Source organism: Lissotriton vulgaris, chromosome 10, assembly GCF_964263255.1.
Source record: "Lissotriton vulgaris chromosome 10, aLisVul1.2, whole genome shotgun sequence".
Classification (NCBI taxonomy): domain Eukaryota; kingdom Metazoa; phylum Chordata; class Amphibia; order Caudata; family Salamandridae; genus Lissotriton; species Lissotriton vulgaris.
Window position 1 is genome coordinate 210,880,669 of NC_141698.1, and position 25,775 is coordinate 210,906,443.

At 42.6% G+C, this 25,775-nt stretch overlaps 1 protein-coding gene across 1 annotated transcript in view; it reads left to right on the forward strand.

Moving 5' to 3' along the window:
- MINDY4 (MINDY lysine 48 deubiquitinase 4) overlaps nucleotides 1-25,775 on the forward strand; it is a 718,486-nt gene that overhangs the window by 38,036 nt on the left and 654,675 nt on the right. Inside the window, exon 2 of the mRNA XM_086940895.1 lies at nucleotides 20,829-20,948. Coding sequence (XP_086797021.1) covers nucleotides 20,829-20,948 — 120 coding nt within the window. The remainder of the gene's footprint in view (nucleotides 1-20,828; nucleotides 20,949-25,775) is intronic.

Consider the following 25,775-nt stretch of genomic DNA (forward strand, 5'->3'; position numbering starts at 1 on the left):
CCTCAGCTCCCAAGGGGTCCCCAGCAGATGGGCCAACAATAATCAATTCTCCGATTGAAATTTTGCCGTAGACAAACAAGGGTTCCCGCTCCCACAGCGGAGCTCTACTGTTTTAGTACGCCTCCGGGCGCGTTCGATCAGGTAGGTGGGCGGGACTACCAGTGGGTTGTGGGGGCTGTAGTCCCCCCGCTCGGCGGCCGCGTGTGGTAGGCGGCGGCGGGGGGGACCGAATGCCCAAGCAACAGCACTCAAACACCCAGGCGCTCCTCAGCTCCCAAAGGGTCCCCAGCAGATGGGCCAACAACAATGAATTCGCCGATTGAAATTTCGCCGTAGACAAACAAGGGCTCCCTATACACTGATTTACACAAGTATGATTCATTGTGTAATGTGTGTGTGATGCAAAGTGCTCTGACATCCTTTAGTGGTATGAGTAGCACTATAACTAATTCAAGACATCTGAGAGAGAGTGGTTATGGAGACTTGGTCACTGAGTGCTAGTGAGAGAATCCGTGGTGGAGGTGGTCATTGGGGGCGCCAACTAACATTGTCGCACTGGGCACCACCAGCTCCAAAGCCGTCCCTGCTTGTCCCTGCTTGACCTTGTGCCTCATGGGAACAGTCTAGCCCGAATTGCCAATCCAGGTCTTCCCTGTACCTGAAACAAGCATCCTGGAATCAGTTTTGGGGTAACACCCCATATCAGCCAGGCTAACTTGAATCCAGTGCAAAGTGAGCAAAGGACCCACGTCTGAGCATACCCTGCCAACTTAGGGCAAACAAAGCAAACACAAGGATATAAAGAACAGAGCGCGGAAACATTTTAGACACTCACCCCCAGTCACAGATCTGGGTTGAATCCATCATTATTCTTTAGCTGACTTCGTCACACCAGTTCAGACCCAGCTATATGCAAATCAGTCTTGACCTTGTGCCTCATGGGAACAGCCCAGCCCGAATTGCCAAGCCAGGTCTTCCCTGGACAGAAAACAAGCATCCTGGATGTGGGTCTCATGCTCTCCATTCCACTGGAGTCAAGTTATCCTGGCTGATGAGGGATAAAACACCGAAACCGGTCCTAGGATGCTTGTTTCCAGTCCCGGAAGGACCTGGTCTGGCAGTTCGGGCTGGACTGTTCCCATTGAGCACTGGGTCAAGACTGATTTGCATATGGCTGGGGTGAAACAGGAATGGCATGGGAAGCAAATAAAAGGATGCATTTAGGCCCAGATCTCTGTACTGGGGTGAATGCATGATATTCTTCTGCATTCTGTCCATCAATTATTCTTTTTGCATTTGTCACCCCTAGTGGGCCGGGTATGCCCAGACATGGTTCCTGTGCTCTCCATGCCACTGGAGTAAAGCAATCTTGGCTGAGGAGGGGTGAAACCCCGAAACCGGTCTTAGGACAATGGATTTAGGCCCCGAAACCGGTCTTAGGACAATGGATTTAGGCCCAGATTACTGAACTGGGGTGAATGTAAGACATTGTTCTGCATTCTGTCCATCAATTGTTCTTTTTGCATTTGGGCGAAATGAGAAACACCCAACTCATGGGAGTCCTTTACAGAATATCAGATGTTTTACTGTTATGCCAGAATTCGGTAATAGTATTACCACAACGAGTTATCACAACATTATTGCAAATTTGGAGATAAATGTGCAATCATTGTTCCTGATTCTTGTTTTGTCATTATTGGTGCCAAATTTTTGCTTGTGCTTGGATACTAAGGGGCTCAGCATGGCAAAGTGTTCTCTTAATTTAAAACAAGCATTGGCATAGACAATTGGTCTCACCTTTGGGACCTTTTAAATATTTAACCATGCAGTACATTATGCTGGGTGGTCCAACATCTACTGTTACTTTATGTGGCACTGGTAAACGGCCACAAACCCAAGGTTGGGCTTCTGTGCTATTTAATGAACACTGAAAATGCAATTTATCCCCAGGTAGGGCAAGTTTGTAACCTAAAGGAATTTAAACAATGAATAAAAGTAATGGTATTCAAATAATGCATTCACTAACTGCACCACAAACAGGACTTAAATGATGAGTAGTATAGATGGGGTGCTAGTAGGATAGTGGCAGTGGGGCTGGCACGGTAAAACTCTGAATGCCCTTGTAGCATGGCCAAGAATGAGGGGCTGTGGCTCTGCCTGAATTGCCCTGCACAAAAAACAAAGCGGGGTGACCATGTGTCCCTCAGAACCTGGGTATACAGTTATAGACAAAAAATTGTTCTGTCTGGTTCTCATAGGTTACTTATCAGCGCACTCAGTGTCACATGCCCCATGAGATAGTAGGGCATGGATACCACACACGCCTCAACACAGACGTACGATTCAAAATAATCACAATAATGCAATATGTACGTATTCACTGTACATTTTTATCAGAATTAAATCATTCATGTATGCTCACTTCTACAGTAGATACAAGGCTGTTCACAATGGGTGAAGTATACAAAGTGATCATGAGACATATGTGCTTAGTGATAAAACAATAGTGCAGTATATACAAGGTGATTCAGGATTTCTGTTCAAGGCAAAGGAAAAAGATTTGGTGGCCAGACATGGAACCAATGGCCCTGGTAGCTACTAGTGCTCCTTTTGGTCTGCAGAGCCTTGGTTGATCTGAGCCCTGTTGTGTCGTTGGCGTTTCAACCCACGTTGTGCTCGCTTCGGTAGTCACTTAGGTCTTCATCAGGACATGGTACGGGGGGGAGGATGTGGTGCCAGCCTGGTGCAAACCAGATGGGTGTTCTGGCTGTGTGTGCTTCTGAGTGGCCTCTTGGCGATAGAATCTGGAAGGACCCAGGCATATGATTTACTGCGGTCGTTGCGAACAGGTCAGACAGTCGGTGGAGTAACAGCAGGCATCAGTCCCGCATGATCACTGTGAATCAATCAAATCTGGGATCTCCTAGACAACACCACCCCGGACGTAGCATTCCTCACCGAAACCTGGACCAACACCACCACTGGACCGGACATCACCATTCCACAAGGTTACAAGATCTCCCGGGAAGGACCGCCCCACCCGCTTGAGAGGAGGAATCACCATTGTCCACAAATCCAACCTCCGCCTGAGCACACTCCCAGACGAGCCCACAGACATGATGGAACTCCTTCACTTCAAAATACAGGCCAGCCCTACCACCACCCTCCGGGGAACCCTCATCTACTGACCCCCTGGACCCCGTGGACCAAATTTCCAACTCCATCACAGACATCATCTCCCCACATGCCATCGCATCCACCAACTACACCCGGCTGGGAGACCTCAACTTCCACCTCGACAACCAACTAGACGCCAGCACCGCGTCCCTCCTGGACAACCTCCACAACTTTGGACTTCGCCAGATCGTGGCTGTACCCACGCACGCAGCCGGACACACCCTCACCCCCTCTGCACAACAGGAAACTCCATCACTTTCAGCCACACCACCGAAATCCCGTGGACAGACCATCGATGCATCCACTTCTCCTTCAGAACACCCAGCACCCACAGACACCATCACCTGCTCCCACGGATAAACTGGACCAAAATCACCAACGACCAGCTCACCTCCTCACTCAGCAACTCCACCACAACCACTGCGGAAGACGACGACCCCAAAACCGCCGCCCGAACTCTGCACAGATGGATCACCGACAGCGTCAACACCATAGCCCCCCTCAGGAAGAACAAAAACACAGACGCCAAGAAGGCCAGACGGTTTACTCCCGAACTCCGAGAGTCCAGGCACACCTGCCGCCGCCTCAAAAAGACATATCCACAAAGCCCACAACACCTTCAAAGCCACCACCATTACCCACCAGCAGCTCATCAGAAACATGAGGACAACTGCAATTGAAGACAGTCTCCACACATGCACACAACCGCAAAGAACCCTTCAACATCGTCAAGGAGTTCGCCCAACCCGTCAGCGAGTCGACTGACATTCCTCCCTCACAAGACATCTCTCAACAAACTCAGCACCTTCTTCCACCACGAAATCAAGAACATCTACGACATTTCGACCAAGACAACCAACACACGGTACCCCCACCAGCTACCTGACACCCTGAAGCCAACAATTGACAGCTGGACAGCCCTCACTGCCGGAGACAGACTGAAGACAATGAAGTCAATCCACTCAGAGACCCCCACGGACCCCTGTCCCCACCACACCTTCAACAGACGCCATCGCACCCATGCTTCGCCACACCATCAACCGCTCCCTTGAGAACGCCTCCTTCCCAGATGACTGGAAACATGCTGAGATCAACAGCCTCCTGAAGAAGCCCTCGGCGTACCCCACCAACCTCAAAAACAACATACCCATCTCCCTGCTCCCGTTCCCAGCGAAAGCCATTGAGAAAACCATCAACAGCCAATTTGCCACCTTCATCGAAGAGCACACTATCCTAGACCAGTCCCAATCCGGCTTCAGAAAAAACCACAGCACAGAAACCGCCCTCCTTGTCACAACAGACGACAACTGCTCCCTACTGGACAAAGGAGAAACAGTAGCCCTCATCCCCCGCGACCTCTCAGCGGCCTTCGACATGGTATTCCACCGCACCCTAATACACAGACTCCATGAAGCAGGGATCCAGGACAAGGCCCTCGACTGGATCTACTCTTTCCTCTCTGGCAGCGGGTCAGACTCACCCCTTTCCTCTCGGACCCTACACCAACCACCTGCGAAGTCCCCTAGGGGTCCTCCCTCAGCCCAACGCTCTTCAGCGTCTACATGGCTCCTCTCGCCCCATCCTCAGAACTTGCAGACTCAACATTGTTTCATACGCAGACAACACCCAACTCCTCCTCTCCCTATCCAACGAAGCCAACGCAGCCAAACACAACTTCCAAGAAGGCATGGAAACTGTCGCCAAATGGATGAAAAGCAGCTTCCTACAATTCAACACCACCAAAACAGAGGTACTCATCATGGGCCCATACCCTGACGCCTGGAACGACACCTGGTGGCCCCCGGCCCTCAGTAGCCCACCCACCCTCATGGACCACGCATGAAACCGTAGAATCTTCCTAGACTCCAAGCTCAAAATGGACCGCCAGATCAACTCCGTTGCATCCTCCAGCTTCCACACCCTCCGCCTCCTACATAAAACCTTCAAATGGATCCCCCTCGAGCACAGAAAACCATCACCCATGCCCTGCTCACCAGCAGACTCGACTACGGCAACACACTCTACATCGAAATAAACAAAAACCTCACCCGCAAGCTACAGAAAATCCAGAACGCCTCCACAAGACTGGTCCTCAACCTACTGGGACACTGCCACATCTCCCAACACCTGCGCACACTTCATGTCTCCCCATCAAGGCTAGAGTCACCTTCACATCACCCACGCACACAAAGCCCTCCACAACACTGGACCAGCATACCTCAACAGCTGACACAGCTTCCACGCACCCCAAATAACCCTACGATCAGCCCAGCTCTCCTACGCTGTGGTTCCCCCGCCAGAAAGACAAGATCAGGAGGCCACTCCTTCTCCTTCTTTGTGGCCAGAGCCTGGAACGCCCTACCGCTACACATCAGACAGACAACATAACTCCCCATCTTCACAAGAAACCTCAAAACTTGGCTCTTCAACAGGCCCCCTCCTTGATGGACTGGAACCTGCACCTCCCTTCCTCCCCAGCACCTTGAGACCCTTACAGGTAAGTAGTCGCTCTTAACACATTGATTGGTCCATTGGGGGCGCAAGGGCGGCGACCTCCCCATTGAGAGCACACAGGAGGAGAGAAAAGCTGCTCTGCATCTCCAGAAATGTAAACAAAGGAACAGACAGATTTGTCAGTTCGTTTTGCTTTAATTTCTGTGCAGGTAACAACGGAAGTGCACAGAGGAGCAGCACAGGGGACGTGCTCATCCCACTCCATGTATTACTCGTGTGCTTTTCATTTCAGCCCTCTTCATACATTTGCAACCTATAGACATGCTGCGCATGCCCTTTGCAGCACAGCTTGCCTTAGAATCGAGTCATGCACGGGCGGTGAGGCAAAAAGGCCCCGGCCCTATCAAGAGTCAGGATGGAGCAGGGGGAAAAAGGGTTAACCCTCTACTCTATATTGATTTCTGATACGGCTGTGACCAACAGGTTTGTGGTGTAGCAACAAAATGCTGAATGAGCCATCCAAGACTTGCAGAAACACGCAGGTAAGTAAACAATGAAAAGGAATCCTTCCATAGCAGAATTCAACTATATCGGGCACAGCGCCTACCTATATTTAGCACTAATTTAAAATGAAGCCTGACATAATTTCCCATTGTTGCCTGCAGTAAGGATTCATTTAGAAGTGTTTCCTAAAAGTTTACCCCATGCATGACTGTGCCCCTGTGTGCACGATAGATCTTCTGTAATAATTCTGTCTTGGTTTGCTTTGTCAGTGAGTAGAAGGGCTGGAATTGGACAAAAAACAAATAATCCAATGCGTGGAAGAGGAAAGGGGTTTACTTTTAACTCAAGAGGACCAGAGCTTGAAAACCAGAGTCTGACAGTCACTCTACAAATGTATTTCAAAATAAATCTGCTGCTATTAAATTGGAATCAAACACATATGTGACAGTAAATCTGTTCTGGATGACGTAACTGGTCACAAAGAGGGTGCTTTTCGATATATTTTACAGGGTTAAGACACCTGATGCAGAGATCTGTCTGCCCAGCATTTGTGAGGGCATTACACCGGTAAGATGACAATAGTGATTAACACAGCTCTGGGACGTTATTTGTTTTGCCCATTCACAGTTTTGACTCAAAGTAGTATAGAGGATTAATGTGTGCTGCAAGGCACACCGTGTAACATGCAGATCACAGATTATTTAGCTAGAAAAGTGGGCTACTGCTTCTGACACTGAGATCATTTTGTTAGTTCCAGTTCATAAGTTGAAATACTTTTAATACAGTACAGTGATACATTTACTGGCACCAAGGCGCTGCATGCAAACTGTAAGTCATGGGTTTACATCCTTATTTTTTCTCAATCCGTTGTTATTCTAAGATTGCAAATTAGGGTTCATTTGGGAAGAAATAAAGCCTTGTTAGTACAGACCATTACAATCCACTGCGTTAAGTTTTTCATTCTGACTTTGTGTTCCTCCCAGTCATTTACCCTTAATATATAACGGCTATGGATGGTATGTGATTCCTACACCCTATAAGACTCAATGTCTTGAGTAGCATTAACTGTACATTGATTTACACACTTGTATGATTTATTATGACTATCTGTGTGATGAAAGCACCCTGACATCCTACATTTAGATGAGTAGTGCTATAAAAGAATGAAACAAAATTTACTAGATGACAGTGAAGTCAATATCACACTAGTTAGTTAAAAAAAAAATATTTCAGTGTTTGAACTCCCTGACAATTCCCACCGGGAGTCAGGCTTGCTCCCTTCGCTTACTCCTATGATAACAGTAATATATTTTTACCTCACCACTTTCAAAATTCATCATCCACCACTCGGTCCAGGGAGAGTTTCTATATCTGCCTCTGCAGCTGAAAGCAGCAGCTGAAGTGTGTAACACGTACTTAAATCTGCTTCAAATTCCTGGCTCTGTGAATGTGCCTGTAGTGGCACCTCGCTACTGGCTTTAACAGGACATGGTAGCCGGCCATGTCGTGCTTAGTTGTAAATTGAAACACACCCTACTGCAGTTCTCCAATGCCTCTGGATGGAGGAAGACACATAGTTAAACCAGTTGGGATGGGTGGGGGGTGGTGAGAACACGGCACAGGAGAGGAAATGACATACAGATGAAGTGAAATACAAGCAGCGCCAAAGCTGAACATGCACCAAAGACACGAGCAGAAACATGCAGAGCGGCGGTGTTACAAAAGAGAGTATTTCGTTCCAGGAAGAAGAACAGCAGAATCCAGTAGGTAAATAAGACAGGGCTTTATTTCACAAGTCTTCGCCAACAAGGTCCATAACTGAATGCCCGTAAACCGTCAATTCCCCACACATAACTCACTCGGTCTCCATTCAAATCACAACACTCACGCGGGACACATAGTCTACATTTATACAGCACGCGAATAACAACATGCGTCACTCACACTTTCAAACCACAACATAAAAGGCATATTTTTTGTAGATGACGCACGTGCGGTCACACGCGTCATTCCAAACAATAACATACCACACACCTCCCTCCTTTTCTTGTTTTTTTTTTTAAGTAAGAACAAAATCTCTGAACCAATTTGGAGCCCTGCGACTCCTTGAGCTTCTCAATATTTATTGTGTAGCAGAATTACAAGAATCACCTGAAACAACAGTAGATTCAGACAACCCCAAACCATCAGTAGTGACATCCAAAAGCACATTAGATGAATCATCCTCAGAAATTTGTCTGCTGTTATTAAATTTTGAAACTCTACTAAATTCTAAACACTTCCATCCAGTACTCTTACAGCATTCCTAAATACCTCAACTACCTCAATTGGGTCAGACCATTTCGCCAACCCCTTATGTACAAAACTTCCCTTTTTTAATCTCACAGAATCCCCTACCTGAATAGGAACACAACTTCTTGTCCCCTTTTTTACAAGTCATTCTTCATTTTCTCTTTATAAGCATCAACTCTCTTGCGAATTTCTCTAAAATCAACTTCCGCAAAATCAATGCGACCACTATCCTTGTTCTTTAACCACCGAGGAACAAGATTGGTACTAGGTTTTCGCCCTCTCAACAACTCAAAAGGAGACAACAAAGTAACCGCATTATGAGCAGTTCTGTATGATAATAACATGGACTGTATCGCCTTATTCCAGCATAAACTACCTTTAACAGCCAACTGAATAGCTTCCTTGACTACTCTATTAAATCTTTCTATCTGGCCATTGGCCTCTGGGTGAAATACCGCTATTTTTTTGTGAGAAATGCCACACCTACTAAAATAACTTTCCATTTGCTTACTAACAAACTGTGGTCCGTTGTCTGTTACTACCTCTTGAGGGATACCCTCTCTACAAAAAAATGTCATCCATAAATTGTATAATAGCATCACTAGTAACTTCCCTAACCATTTTTATTTCCGGCCATTTTGAAAAGTAATCTATCAACACTATGCCGAAAGATTACTGTTGTGGCAGCACAATAAACGGTCTAATAATGTCAATACCAAGTTTGTTCCAAGGTGATGTAGGTAACTCCACAGGTTGTGGCACACTGGGCAAAGCCTTTGCTGTTTTATCACTATTGGCACATAATCCACATAATCTCAATTGTTGTTCTACAAAATAATCAATGCCAGGCCACCAAAAATTGTTTTTCAATCGCCTCCTGGTGATTGATATACCAAAATGCCCTTCATGAGCTAAATTTCTTCCTGAGACCAAAAGGTGGAATAAACTTGTCACCTCTTAATAAAATACCATTTTCTATGGCAAGTTCATCTTTAATTTTATGATAACTCATTAAACCACCAGTGAAATCTCCTCCTTCTGGCCAACCCTTCAATATATATTCTTTCACCTCTTTAAGTTCTAAATCCTTGTCCATTTCTTCATTCCATGATTCCTCTTGTACCACAGAATTATCTCCAAATACCAAATTAACATCACTAAAAACATGTGCAACTTCACACTCATCTTTGTCAACCACATCAAATTCTTTACACGCCCAAGGAAGTCTTGACATGCAATCTACATGAACATTAGATTTTCCAGGAATGTATTTTAAGGAATACTGAAAATTTTGTAACCTAGAAGAAAGTCTTGCTAACCTTGATGAAAGTGTACGCCCCCCACCAGGTGACAATATGTGCACCAAAGGCTTGTGATCTGATTTAATAATAAACTTTGTTCCCCACAGAAAAGGTCGAAAATGTTCCGCTCCCCAAACGCACGCTAAAAGTTCCCTTTCAATTACTGAGTAATGTTGTTCCGACTCTCTTAATGTCCTTGAAGCATACGCCACAATCCATTCTTTGCCCCATTCCTCCTGAATCAACACTGCCCCCAATCCACAATTACTTGCATCAACCATTACAATACATTTCTTCCCAATCACAAATGGTTTAAGACAAGGTGCTCTAATAATCATCGACTTTACAGCATTGAAAGTTACTGTCATAGACTCTGTCCACTCAAACTTAGCATTTTTCTTCAAAAGCATTCTAAACGGTTCCATCACAGTTGCATAGTTTTGAATAAACTTAGCATAAAATTCTACAAGCCCCAAGAAGGCTACCAACTGTTCCTTGTTTTGAGGAATAGGTGCTTTGCTAATATTTTCCAAATGTGAAGCTTTAGGTTTAATCCATTACCACTCATACAATGTCCAAGATATTCCACTTCCTCTCTTCTGAATTTACACTTGGAAGCACGAAGTGTTAACCCTTTATCTGACAATGCATTTAACACTTTCAATACATTTTTTTCATGTTCATTCCCATCTTTCCCAAAAACTAGAATGTCATCCTGAAATGCAACTGCTCCTGTTAGACCAACCAAAGTCTCTTTCATCAACCTATGGAATACCGCAGGCGCACTTGCCAATCCAAAAGGCATCATGCAAAATCTAAATAAACCCTCAGGTGTAATAAAAGCAGTTAAATCCCTTGAGTCTTCATGTAGAACCACCTGATGATATGCACTCGCTAAATCCAAGCAGGAAAATACATTGGCATTGTCCAATGTGGAGACCATTTCGTGTAGATTAGGTAGAGGATGTGAATCTACACAAATAGCATTATTTAAACTGCGTAAGTCTATGCATACACGAAGATCTCCTCCAGATTTAATTGAAATCACAATTGGTGAAACCCAAGGAGATGACTCAATGGGTTCTATTATTTTCTTTTCACACATATCATTGAGCAGTTCCTTTAACTTTAGTCTATATGAAAGAGGAACGTTCCTAACTTTGTGACGGATGGGCAATGCATTTGCATGTACTTTTATCCGATGTTCAAATCCTTTATATCTTCCTAAATCATTACAGAATAATTTAGGACATTTTTCCTTAATTTCTGAAATTAATAAATCCTCTTTTCCTTTGCTTAACGTAGAAATACTTGAATCAGAGTCAATAGAATAAACAGGAGGATCAGCATTTGGATCAAGCTTGATGCCAAGTTGTTCTTGGTGTGGCCAACCTAAAAGTGAATCACCAGACTTTGTAATATATATCTTTCCACGTGTAGAACGACTCTTGAAATTAAGTTCAGCTATAAAATAACCAATAAGTTGCAATTTATGACCAGTATAGCCACTTGGTGTAATGTCTGGTTGTATTAAATCAACATTAGACCAATTGGATCTAAATAAAATGTCAGGTAGCATGGTATACCATGAACAAGAGTCTACAAAAACTTTAGTAGGTACACCATTGATAATAATCTCACAAGAAGATAATTTTTTGACTTTTGGTTCTTTGGTTATGCACATTATAGTATTAACATCAAATTCACAGTCACTTGAACACTCTTGCTCCTGATCTTGAACTAAACTAACTTTCATTGGAGCTGATCTGCAGACTTTTGAAAAATGCCCCTTTTTTCACATCTCGAACATACTTTGTCTAAAGCCGGACATGACTTTGAATTCCCTAGATGGTAACCACTTCCACATCTAAAACAATACATATTGTACACTCTTGAGTCTGATCTTTGCCAATTATTCATCCTTTGATCTGGCCTTTGCCAACTGCTCATTCTCTGATCAGGTTTTTGCCATCTACTTTTATTTTCAACCTTATATTGATTGTCACTCCTTGGATTAATAGTCTTTTTATACTTATCTGAATCCTTAAATTTGTCATTTTCTTTATTAAGAATTAACACATCTGGTTTACTGTTGTTTTGTGATCTAATTTCATCCACAAATTTCTCAGAGTGTTCAATAGACTTTGCTATCTCAATCGCTGCATTAAGAGACATATCAGAAGTTGTCCATAACCTCTGTTGTATCTTTTTATTGTTGGTACGCATAAGGATTTGATCTCTTAGTACTTGGTCATAATTAATGTGTTCAAAGTCACATGTCACTGCTAATGCCCTCAAAGCAGAGACATAGTTGTCAATAGACTCATCACTTTGTTGTTTCCTTGAGTAGAATTTAAATCTTTCCATGACCATATTAATCTTCTTCCCATATCTAATGAAGAGTTGTTTAGATGCAATTTGATATACATTGAGATTAGAAGTATCACTTAAAGGAGGTAAACTTTTAAATTCTTTGAGTGCAATTCCTCCAAGACAATGCTTTAATAAAGCTAATTTCCTTTGTGCTCCACAATCTTCTTCCTCTAGAACTTCCACATAAGCTAGAAACATAGGTTCCAAATGTCCCATTCAATTGGAGGGTCACCTTTAATGGTTAAAAAGGATGGAGGAGGCTGAATTCCAGCCATGATTATATGAATATCTATATTAAAACAAGTTTATTCCCAAAAATGTTGATATACATTAAGTAAAATATTGTTTATTTATAATGCTTTTTCTTCCTTTAATATAATAAAATGTGACCCGCAGTATTTTTGTGTGCGTATCACAGAAGTTACTTACTGTTCATCAGATCGTGACAGTGAAGATTATCTGCATTTTTTCATCATATACACTGTTCCAACGATAAAAGTAACTGAATTGGTCACAATTTCCTTGTTGAAGAGTACGATGCAGCGATGGCCAAAATGAGAAGTCCTAACTGTAAACAGTGAAATACATATCCGATTTCTCACCAATACAGTATCACAAAAAACATCCAATGAGAAGACGTTTAAAATCCATTGTTGCTATCATCCAATACAAAGCAAGAACAACATCCAATGAAATGAGCCAAGAGCCACCTCCCAATGTTGAAGAGCAAATTATCAATAAAGTTGATAAATCTGTTGACTCCTTAGAATGTGCTGTAATAGTTAAAACAATCGGCAAGATCAAATTAAGTCCTCTAAAAAATACAGATTGAGTACACAATTCAAAGTTCAGTTACTTCATGTCTATAAGAAAGATAAGTACAAATAATTAAGTCTTTTTTCATGGGTCATTCTAACCTAGTCAAAGTAGGCTCCAACATTTCCAGTTTGGATAAGATGACATGTGGCATGCCACAAGGATCAATTCTCTCACCTGTCCTTTTTAACCTTTACATCGAACCACTGAGCTTACTGTTGGAAATGTCCAATATAAAACTACACCAATATGCATACAATACCCAAATCTACCTTATAATCTCCTCTCACAAAGATTTTAACGTACTCCAGGATACAGTCTTCCATTTCAAAGTACTTGAAATTAAACCCTAAAAAACCTGAGCCCTTGGTCCTTTCATGCAAATCAACCAATAAAGAGATCCCCCCATTTATCTCCCTGCCCACCTTCTCCCATTTATGTGGTCAAGTCCCTAGGATTTCCTATCTAAAGATAGCAAGCTCCCTCTCAAATCTCATGTTCGTAACCCAGCCCAAGCAGCAAACTTTCACCTAGACAACTAAAAAGAATAAAAACATCTTCTCACCAGCGATTAACTGAGAACTCTAGCCAAGAATTGGCGGTCTCCAGTATTAATGGGCGGAATGGCATACTCCCTGGGCAACCAGCAAATGCTTTCCGCCCACTGTAAGTGATTCTCCACTCAACAGCGCGCTGAGTCTAGGACAAAAAAGATTGACCACATTTCACCTATATTGAATGACCCACAGTGGCGTCCGTTAGAAGCCTGGATGCAAGCAACATTGGTTGCGTTACCTTTATAGCATTTCATTCATACAGACCAAGCTACCTCTTCAATCTGTTGAAATGTTTAGGGGGTATCAGAAAATCCCACCGCATAGTCTGCCTCCTCTTAGAACATTTGAAATTCAAAACATCTTTAGCTCATCTTTCTCCGGTACTGCTCCTACATGATGGAACAACTTACCCAACAAATTAAGACTTTCACCCATCCTTTCCTTCAGGATCAACATACGACTTTTCTGCTTAAACACTTGTCGGCCAATACTCAACAGCTATACCCCATTCCCCGTTATTTTCCTTCGCTTTACCTCAGTAGATCCATCAACCAACCTCCTAAAACTTTCTTCACAGTGTTAACCATATATATTTTTTTATTGGGAGAGACTCCCACCCCCAGCACCCCATTTTTTTTATTGGGGGTGATCCCCCCATAACCCCTCATCTTTTAAACTGATATTAAAATATATATTTCCTTTTTGAGGGGGAACCTCCCAACCCCCATTGTTTTGTAACTTTACCCCCCATAAACCCTATAAACATCCCCACCACCCTTTAACCTAACCAACCCCTAAAACACCCTTACCACCCAATATATTTACCCACCCCATGGCCCTAAAACACTCTTACCACCCTATACCCTTACCCACTTCTAAACCCTGAAAACATCCTTACCACCGTTTGCCGCTTCCCACCCCTAAACCCTAAAAACACCCTTATCACCCAACCTCCTTACTCGCCCCTAAACCCTAAATTACATTTAATATATATATTAAGCAGTGGCTGTCACCACTGGGTAGTTATAGTTAGGTCAGCTGTTCCATAGGAAAAGCATTTTTTGTGTTGCTACTAACTTTGCCCCCATTTGTTGAATTTCCATAAAACTTTCGAAAAAGGTGCTGCTTTTTAACTAGTTTGTGCATAGAAAGATTCGGGCTGATCCATCAAGCAAGGGCTGAGAAAAAAGGGGGTCCCAAAATGCTATATTCCCATGCATTTTACATAGACTTCTTTAGACCAAGATACAAACAAAAACTGCTGAATCATACCACATTTGGGAGGAAGCTACATCTTGGTATGCAGATTACGCTTTTCGTGATTTGGTGTAAATCTGTTAAGTAGTTTTGAGAATTTGAGGTTAAAAACAATATAGATATCTGAACGGTGGGTCAGTGAGAGGTTTGAGAGTCTCTCACGTGAGCGCCAATTTAAAAAGCGAAAAAGCGTTCCGATTTGCCCACTGATGGTTTTTCCCTTAGGCCGATTTGCTCCTGCAGGAGTCAGAGAGACACTGTCAAAACCCACCAGGGCCAAAAGCAGAAGGGCCAGCTGAGTATCCAACAGCAGCACCAACCTAGCAAGGAGAACAGCCCGTTGATGAAGCATGCCAGTTTGGTGGGTGAGGTCCAGCTCATCCAATAAAGGATGACCTCTGGACTGATTTTACGCCATTTACTTCAATGTTGAGTCGATGTAACAACTGAAAATTACACCTCTGTGTATATATAGAAAAATGAATTCCACAGTCTTGTATGCAGCCTCTGATGACGCAGGCTAAATGGATAATATATTCGATTGGAAACAACGCTCTGAGGTATCTTTTAAAGGTTGAAAACCCACTTTACAATCTGTAAGTTCCCTAGAGCTGGGCAGAAATGCCCTTAGTTTACCTTAAGCTAATTTTACTGTTTTATAGTGGCCTGGAGTCAAGAGGACCAAATTGCTATCTATTGCGGGCCTAGTATGGCGAGAAATAATGAGAGCATCTATTCTGTTTAAAGTATATATGTTATGTTAATTTAATTTGATATCACACACAAATCCCCCCTGGAGGAGTATTTCAGTGATGAGGACAAATCGCAGGCATAAATGTAACGCTAGGTTAAAACAGCACTGTCTTGAGAAGTTTCCTAAATTTGTTGTAGTCTGTACATCTTCGGATGTGGTATGGCAAGTTATTCCAGTAAGAGAGAGCCAGGTAAGAGAGAGAATCTTCCGCCACTTCTTGACCGTCAGATACGAGGGATAATAAGACTTTGTCCGTAGATCTAAAATAGTGTCTGAACTTCTGGTGCAGATAGCTGGGACCTTTCCCCATTAAAGATTTGTGTGTAAGGCAGCAGATTTTAAAGATTATTATTTTCCTGACAGGCAGCCAGTGTAAGGTTCTCCAAAAGAGGTGTGGAAGCCGAACCAGAAGGGAGATTGCAAATGAAACTGGTTCCTGTGTTTTGAACAACTTGTTTAGACAATGATGTCTCATTTGATGAAGCTAATAATGCGTTACCAATTTCTAATCTGTTGATAATGAGTGCCTGAACCAATGTTTTCCTTGGTGAGAGACGAAGGAAAGGAAGAGTTTTCCTTAGCAAGCGCATCATATGGAAGCAAGTGCTAGTGGTAGATAGAACCTGCTCTTTCGTAGTCAGGGCTTAGTCAGATCTGACAACAAGATTCTTGACTACTTGTCTGGGTGTGGGGCCATTACCTACTTCTGAAGGCCACCAGTCAGAAGACTAAAGCTGTTGGTCCTTTCCAAACAGCATAATGGTTTTTTTTTTTTGCATTCAACTGTAAGCAGTTATTGGTCATCCAAACTGCAATTGCTTTCATCTATTTGGAGAAACGTTCCTTTACTTTGACCAGGTCTTTGTCAACGGAGTAGACCAGCTGAGTGTCATCAGCATAGGACAGTATTTCAAATCCAAAGGATTTGATGATCTTCCAAAGTGTGATCTTCCAAAGTATGACCTGCATCGTAAGGGGGACCTTTAATTTTCAGACCAGCGTCTCTATATTTGAAGTGAGCTGTGCTACATCTGGATTTGGGGGTCTTCTCAGCGGTAATTAAAATTGCCCAATAGAAGAAAATGTTGTGATGAGTGCACATGGGTCGCAAAGTGTTCAGTTAAGCAATATCTAAAGTCTTATTTAGGTTATGGAGTGTGTTAAACAAGTGCTCCTTTCCAGCAGTCCTTACGGGGAAGTTCAATTTTAAAGATCCATAACTCAACCCAGTCAGTGTTTAAAGTGCTTATAACAGAAACTTTGACTGTGTCTTGGAAGACGATGGTGATACTTTTACCTGTCTTCCCTTCTCCATCAAGTCTAAACATACTATAGTTATATGGGAGTGCCAACATATTAGCAGGTAGATTGGTGGAAGCCAGGTTTCCGTGAGAAAACCGACCGCTAGTGATAAAGAGAAAAAAAAATGCCAGAGTTTGATTGCATGCTTTGGTAAAGACCTAAAGTTACATAGGAGGCTAGTGGGTCAGTTTGGACTCTGGGGGTGTGAGGGGTGAGAATTGATTGTGCGCATGCCGATGAGTGTTAGCTGTCTTTCATGTAGAAAAATCAGCCTACTAAACTCACAACATCATGTCTCTGGTGATGTTGTAGAGGTAGTTAAATTTACATTTTAAGAAGGCCACTCAGCCTTCTAAGTGGTGTGGGAGACGACTAGTACAATGTTTAGCTGTAGAGGTGGTAGCTCTAAGCAAGTTGCCAAATTTGTGTAAAGCCGCAGAGGAGTAGGTAATTCTAATAATCTAAAGCTGATGACTTTTATATTCTACTGGCATTTGTAAGTTCAATAGTGATCAAGTAAATGTGAAAGTTTAGAAAACAATGAAAATATTGTTTTCTATACTTTTAAGATCGCCTCCGCATTGTGTGATGCCACGTGCATTGCACAATAATGTCGCAGCAGCGCTCATGACGGCGCAGTGCATGTTGCATTATGCAACATGTCCGCCATCTTGAACTTGTAGAAAGCAATGTTCTCATTGCTTTCTATATTTTTAACACGGCTTGTTTGCACTGGCCAAGCCGATTGCTTTTGTCGATCGACCTTGACAAAGCGAGACCTTTGCCCTTGCATGTTTACATTAATTGCCTATCTAATGTCATGAGCTTCACTAAACCCCAACCGAATACATTGACAAACCACCACCAACTTACCTTTTAGAATTTGATAAGACAATATTGTCTAACTTCAAGTTATTCTCATTTTTTGTTTTTTGTGTCCTCATATTGCCAGTTCTCATGTTGAGACTCTTCCTATCCCTCTATGCTGATTGTGATGACCATCAGAGAGAGGAAGGAGTTCTACATTATGGAAAATGCCGTTTCTGATATCCGTTTACCATTTCTCTGTACCGCCCTTGAAAGTAAACACTGGAAACTTCGAAGCCTCCGGCAAGTTGGTTTAATCATTGGACCCGCTTGTTTTTTCTTTTCACTCCATCAATAAAGTCCAGGCCTTTTCTCTACTCCCTATATCACAGGCCATATCCGATTCACTCGTTATGATAATGTTTTTCAAAGTTCAGCAAAAGAAGGCGGGTCCTCAGACTTCCACTTCTTTTAAATCTCACGTCTTGCAAGTAACGTCACATAAAAAATAAGTGTAGAAACGGCACCTTGGCCCACCTCTTCCTCTGGCGAAAGCCCAAAGAACACCAGACAAGGGCTTACCTTAATATGTTTGCCTCCGAGCTCTCCCAGAAATTTGCAAGCCTCCAACCAGAATTTCTTAATTTTTTGACATTCCAGAAACGTGTCTGTCGTCAGCTTCTCCTGTCTTACATCTTGGGCAGAGATATTTACATTCATTGCTTATCTAATGTCATGAGCTTCATTAAACCCCAACCGAATACATTAACAAATCACCAACTTACCTTTAGCATTTGATAAGAAAATATTGTCTAACTTCAAGTTATACTCTGATAAAAATCATAAATATGAACAAGTGACCCTTCAATTATATGTTGTTGAACGCTTAGCTTATTGAGTTTTGTGAAGCTTTTATGCACTTTCGTTTTAGACAGATTCTTATTTTAACTGTTATTCAATAGCTCTGTAAAACCGGTTTGTTTGATTTATATAGATGACTTACTTTGGATGAAGAGTCGTTAATACACATAGGGGCCCATGCTGGGGGTAGCTACGGCCGGCCTGGCGGGGGCACTCCACCCGCCATCCGCACCTATATTCCCCCCCGCCATATTAGTATGGCGGGGGGACCCCGGCGGACGGAAAGACCGTCCGCCGCTATTACGCCCCCGGTCGCCTTGCGGCCGGGCCGGAAAAGGATTATTATGGTGGCGGTGTCTATCAGACACCGCCGGCCATATTACAATGGGCTCAGTTAGTTGCATGCGGTCTTCACTCTGGGGGCCCACACGGGGGGTACCTTTGGTACCCCCCAGCATTTGCATACACGAAGCGGCAGGCACCGCGCGGTGCCTGCCGCTTCGTGTATGCAAATGCATACATGCATTTTTAGCACACAATGCCACAATGTTAAAAATAAGGGATGCGCCCGCCACTGTGGCGAGCACGTCTTAATCTCCACCACGGGACCCCCGCCCTTATAGCGGGCAGTCCCAATCCCCATGAGGATGTCGGGCGGGCGGGCAAAGTCCGGCCACCATCCTAATGACCTCCATACTGTTCACATCCCTAGTCCTAGCAGACTTGTGGAAGATCTATTTAAAGTGTACACTGGCCCCAAGCAACATTGGTACCATGATGGAGGCTCTTGACAATCTCGAGTTTCGGTTCTTGAGAAGGTTTGTACATGTGCTATAAAGTACTTGAACATTGCTGTATAGAGATTAGTAACTGTTATTTAAATAGGTATAAATTAATGGGGGATTTCTAGAATACAATGATTATCAAATCAATTTCATTTTCGTTGTAGGCGCGATGCTAGTTTACTGTTTGGTTACGGATCTTCTTGTTTAAGGTGCTAATGTGCTAGATGTATTTATTATACTGTCACCTTGTATATTTTTATTTTGTATTTATTCTTTTGTGTTTGTTTGCAAAATTAGTTTTTTTAGCTAAACATTCATAAAATTGGATTGAATTGAATCACAGATTCACAACCATAGATCAAGCTGCCCAAGGAACCTCGGGCGAATCATCTCCTCTCAACCAAGTGCCCAATTTCCTCCTACATATCCCATCAGTCCTGTGTGCCGGACGGTGGTTCTCTATTGTAACTTCCATATCTGTCCTCAGCCAAGACTGTAACTTTAATGCTACTGCACTCACAGAAACCTGGTTCTGCTCATCCTCCATACCACAATGTTAAAACTAGGATAGAGTTTCCTCTATCCCCATATGAGAAATACAAAGAGTATGAGGGTTGTCTTTATGCACAGAGAGTCATGTGGATGAAAATTGATTAATCCCAAAAACAATTTATTATTCAAATAACCTAGTTGAAGGAATTACAAAAACAGCTAAATAGCTGAGGCCCAACATCTTATATTGCCCTGTAGTGTTTCATTGCACCGATCAGCACATTTTTGGTGATCATACTATCCTGGGAATTTTCAACTTCCACTGCGAAGAACACGAGGACATCCACACATCCACTCAAATCCTTCCTATCAGAAAACAACCATCTAAAATATTTTACATTTCCTATCTACATTTAAGGCTCTACTCTTAACCTGATTTTTATAAAGAAACATCACATACACATCTCTAAACCGCTCAATTTGGATTGAGTTTAACACTTTCATTTTATAAAAAATTCTGACCTTAGCGCACCCTGCACATACTAAACCGGAGTCAAATAAAATGTAGAGACCACAAACACATTGATAGCAAGTGTTGGCAAGTGATTATGTCTGGCTCTAATGTGCTAACATATGCAAATTCATGCATGCAAATGTGTGTAGACTATATAGTGATGTACAATGCAAATGATAGAACAGCGCTATACAAAGGCTGATAGCATAACAAAACATTGAATTTTGCCCTCATCTTTTCTGGTAGTAGAACATTTAGCATTGATCATTATTGTTGTGTTATGTTGGCGACTTAAAGTAGTACTGTACTTTGTATGATCAGTGTTCTCTGTGCAAGCTCCTTAGTTCAGCAAATGAGGGTTACAATGTAAACCTCTCCTAAATAAACATACACATTCTTGTACCATAGTTTTTTACTTTCCTGAAAGAGAGACTTCATGTGTAAAGGTTTAGAGATTGCTCAATCCAGTTTCAAGGAAAATCTCCCCAACGAAACAAGATTAACATTTTTTCAACTGTTCGAATTGCATACATGTGAATGGTTGACGAATATCCTGGGTGAAGGGTGTTTTGTGCTTTGCAGGGTTTAAAAAAGACTATTGGCATCATGGACCAAGAACTTCCACGTACAGATCGGAGCATCAACAACAGAAACGAACTTAGAAAACTGTTGAATTTGGATTCCCTATATAAACAGAACAAGGTAAAGAATATGCAGTTGGTAAATCTTCAAAAGTGTGTTTCCTACTAACATCTACATATGTGGTGGAAGGTTGACCACATGGTTCATACCTAGAGGAGATGTTTCTAAATCTAATTTGCTATATTTCCCAAGTATTTTATATTTTACACATCCATAGGTCTTCTAGATTTATTCAATGACAGTAGTAATATTATCTGTAGAAACACTGCATATCCAGAGATGTTGCTGTGTTTACAGTTAAGGGAATACCTCTATAAATTGCCAAAGCGAAGGCGAGATTAAGGGACATGTGTTTTACACATTAGAAAGAGATGATAAAGTTTGAATTTGTGTTCGTTGCTAATTTGACATATGGTTGATTTTGTTTGAATGTAACCCCTAATGAAGCTCGAGTTGTTCGTCATCTGTCAAAGATGAGAGAATGTGGTTATAGAGCACTCTGAAAAGTGTTTTTGTATCAAGTGATAAGCTCCCATGACATCTTAATATGGTTGTTAGTTTATTTTTAAAAAAACGTTGTCTTTTGGAAATTATTAAATCGGATAATAAGCAACTTATAGAGATGCTGTAGTATTCCCAAATAGTTTCCTACAAAGTGTGCATCATTGTTAATAGTCAGACGATGTAAACTATACTTCAAAGCAATATTTTCAAGCCACAAACTCCTATGTCATATTGAGATGGTCATACGTTTATTCAAAAACATTGTCTTACAGAATCTAAGGAACTGAGTGAAAACCAGCTTACTAAACTACTGAAGTGATCCTGATTAGATTCCTGCCCCTGTAAAGATGGATACTTGTATTACAGCTTCTGTATGAACTCTGGAATACGACCTAAAGGCTGAACACTGGTATCATTCATACATGTCCTCCACCCAGAATCTTTGATAGATGATGAGCACCTGGACCTTGTTTCCTAGAGAATGGCATTGCCCATATAAGACAAGTGCCAAAATACTACATGAAAGCATGGGCAAATAAATAATTCAAGGTACCATCTATGTGTTCATTATATAAAACCAGTATGGCAGAATAAATACAAATCATCAGCACAAGAGTGGGATTTCTGCCATGTTTGAGCTCTCTTGTTATGAATACATTTGATCATAATTAAATATTACTCAGAGAGTTTAACAAGGGACTTTGCAGCAAAATTATAATATGTTTTGCAGGATATCATGACTTACCTCTTTTTCACATGGTAGACAAGTAGGGCAGCGAGTCCTACATGGGTTAAGATTATGATTACTCGAGATGGACTGTTTGGACATCTTCTTTTCATTTGGAGAGTTCCCGTGCACCTTTCTGCATCTTTACCTGCTGCCATTCTGAACCTCACTGCTCTCTGCATTGGTGTCTCTCTAGAACAGTCCCTATTGGGTAGTTCTTGGTCTCTGTGCACATCTTTCACCAAGTGGTCATCTTCTTGGCAAGAAAATGGGTCGGTCCTGCGTTTCACAATTTCTTTGCCTTCTCTAACATTCAGTGGACACTTATAATGACTGCTATTTAGTATGTTTTACTTTATTTGGCAAGACTATCACTATTTTTCCTTGAGATCGGCGCAGGCTTGTTTAACAGTACACTTAAAAAGGAATATAGCACATGCACCCAATACAGCACAGATATTCCTTAAATTATGGTGATGGGGCACCGACAGTGCTCAACAATAACACAACTTTGACAGAACACATTAGCCAGAACTTTGAGAACATACAAAACTCAATTAGGTAGAAAACAAGTTTATTTAGACAATTGTCCACAAAACATTTTAAAAAGACATTTAACAGTTAAAATCAATTAAACCCCATCTTGACTACCCAACGCCCCCTTCATCTACTTTCCGTCAATAACACTATGTTTAACAGACTGCAAAAACCGAGCAATTCCAACTACCACATCTAAATAGCTTATTTCTGATAACAACTCCACAGCTTCTCCTATGGACTGTATCATATTTAAAAAAACAAAGGTTTTAAAAACGTAATACTTAAACACACAGTCTATAAGTATATGGAGTAGAGCACATTTTACATTCAGGGGGAGGGACAGATATCCCTGTTACCTTGGACCCTGGCCCAACATGGGCGGAATGAATGGGTTGGGTTGCATCCCACCCTAAACCTTGATATTTAATTTCGCAACCCAGGGTCTGGTAACTGTTACTGGTATGAAAAAACAGTGTATTGGCCTAAAGTAGAGAGTGAGAAATGAATTGATGGTTTCTTGCTCAAATAGGACTGGTGATTAGTTTCAGTCACAAACACTACAGACTCTTACAATGCCAGCTTGCCTGGGAAGGGGGACCAGAATGTGATTGTACCACTGTCTGAATGGAGGTTCTTACTCTAATCCTTACTTCCTTTGCCCATCTTCTTTCACTACCTTGAATCTCATCTTAGCACAATTTGGAAACTTTAGACACCTCATCACCCTCCAAGAGGGCATTCAAATATCTCAAGGCCCAAGTGAAGGCCTGCACTTTCCCGGAGACCAGATTGAACTCTCTCCTTATGGTCTGAACCATGGTACCTGGAGGGAGTGATAAAAGCCTTCTGAGAACTGTCACTTCTAAACGGTCCTATTCATAGGCAGGATCAAGGGAAAATACCTCTCCTCCAAACAGACCCAGCAGAGGTATCTTCCCTTCATAGGCTTTTAGTAGTGGAATATGGGATTGCCCCCCCATATTTACTGTTAACATCTTGAATGAATTAATATAAGTTTTGTAGAGCGTGAACTTAGCCCAGGGGCATCGAAGCGCTATGGAAGGAGTTCAGGGTAGAAGATGTCCAGGGATTTTAGGGCTTAGATGTTAGGACAGGTGAAAAGTCAGGTCTTCAAGGCTTTGCGGAATAGGGAGTGAGTTTCCAGAGTGGCAATTGGGGAGGGAAGGGAGTTCCATAAATTGGCCCCTATCAGCGAGAAAGCCCTGCCCCCACCTAGCTTTCCTGACCCTGGGAACCGTTACCAAGTTCTTGCTTGCAGATCTCAAGACCTTGCAGGGAAGGTATCTTTGAAACATTTTGTTAATGCCTTCTGACCCCCTATTGTGGACAGCCTTGTGAACCAGGCAAAAGGCTTTGAACGCTATTCTACTCCCCAATGGGAGCCAGTGAAAGCTTCCGATGGTAGCTGAGAGTGAATGGAATTTGGGGAGACCCATTACCAGCCCAGCGGTGGCATTCTGCACCAATTGGAGTCGGTGTAACAGCCCCTTGTTTATCCCTAAATAAAGGGCATTGCAGTAGCCTAATCTAGACACCACTAAGGCCACCACTGCCTGTTTCTGTGATGAAAGAGAGAGAAAACTGAAGATATTCCTGCGAGTCCGTATCATCCCAAAACAGGTAGAGGCAGTTCTATTTATTTGTGAGCCCAAGGAAAGAGAGGAACCAACAATGATGCCTAGATTCTTAGCACTGAGACAGGGGCAGGGACAGGACCCAAGAGATTAAGGCCAGCAGGCCTCCGACCAGATATCCAACTTGTATCCAAAGATAAGGACCTCCGTTTTGTCCCCATTCAGTCTTTGGAAGTTCTTGACCATCCATGTAGCCACCGCCCGCATGCAGTTTTTAAAATTTTCTGCAGAAGCTGAGACACTATCAGTGATGGAAATCATGATCTGTGTGTCATCAGCGTAGGTTAGCACTTCTAGGCCAAAGGACCTTATCACGGTGGCGAGCGGGGCTACATAGATATTAAAAAGGGTGGGACTCAATGAAAATCCCTGGGGGACTCCACAAAACAGTTGTTTAGGGGTAGAAAGAAACTGGCCCATCAGAAGGAACAATGAAAGCAGGCTAAGTGCAGAGTCCTCTATCCCTATTTCCCGGAGCCTGCCAACCAATCTACGATGAGAAATCGTATCGAAGGCTGCCGTGAGGTCCAGGAGGATCACTAAGTTGGTATGACCAGTATCAACCTGTTGTCGAATGTTGTTAAAGACAATGGTTAAGGCTGTCTCGGTACTGTGTTCACTCCTGAACCCATGCTGCGAGCTATCGAGCAGTTGGTATTCCTCCAAGTAAGAACTGAGATGCCGGTTAAGATGTTTTTCAAGGAATTTAGCTGGAACAGGTAACGGGGAAACAAGTCGATAGTTTTTTAATTCTGTTGAGTCCAGAGAGGGTTTCTTCAAGAGAGGTTTTACCACCGCCATTTTCCATGCGATGGGAAATTGGCCAGAGGAGAAGACGATATTAAGGATGGCAGTCAGAGGTGGTACAATGGCATCCCTTCCTAACTTCAAGATCTTGAGAGGACAGGGCTCAAGGGGGGAGCCAGATCTAATCCTAACTAACAACAAGTCAGTCTCCTCTTGGAGAATAGAAGGTAAGGAGCGCAAGCAGCAATCCTTCAGCGGTACAACCAGAGAATCCAAAAGAGGATCAGGATTAGCTCCCGCTGAGTTTAAGTTCTCCAAGGAGGAGTAGATGTCCTTAATTTTGGCATAGAAAAAATCTGCCATTTTATCACAAAGGTCCAGAGAGACCTCGGTTTTGAGATTGGTCATAGGGGCTAAAAGGGAATTTGTCGTGATGAAGAGTTCCCTAGGGGATCTAATGGATTCCATCATCATAGAACAACAGGAGACCTTTTCTTCTTTAATAGCTTGCTTGTATTCCCTTAACCTAAGTTTATGCAGATCCCTTTCAACTATAGTGGGGTCCCTACACCAATTTCTCCCCTGATGAATGCAGACCTGTCAGAGCTTTCTCAATCTCTCAGAGAACCATGGGGCTGAAGGGTGCTTTCTTGCCACATAGTGTTTCTTGAGAGGAGCAAGAGAATCCAGGGCTGCCTTCAGCCAGTTGGAAAA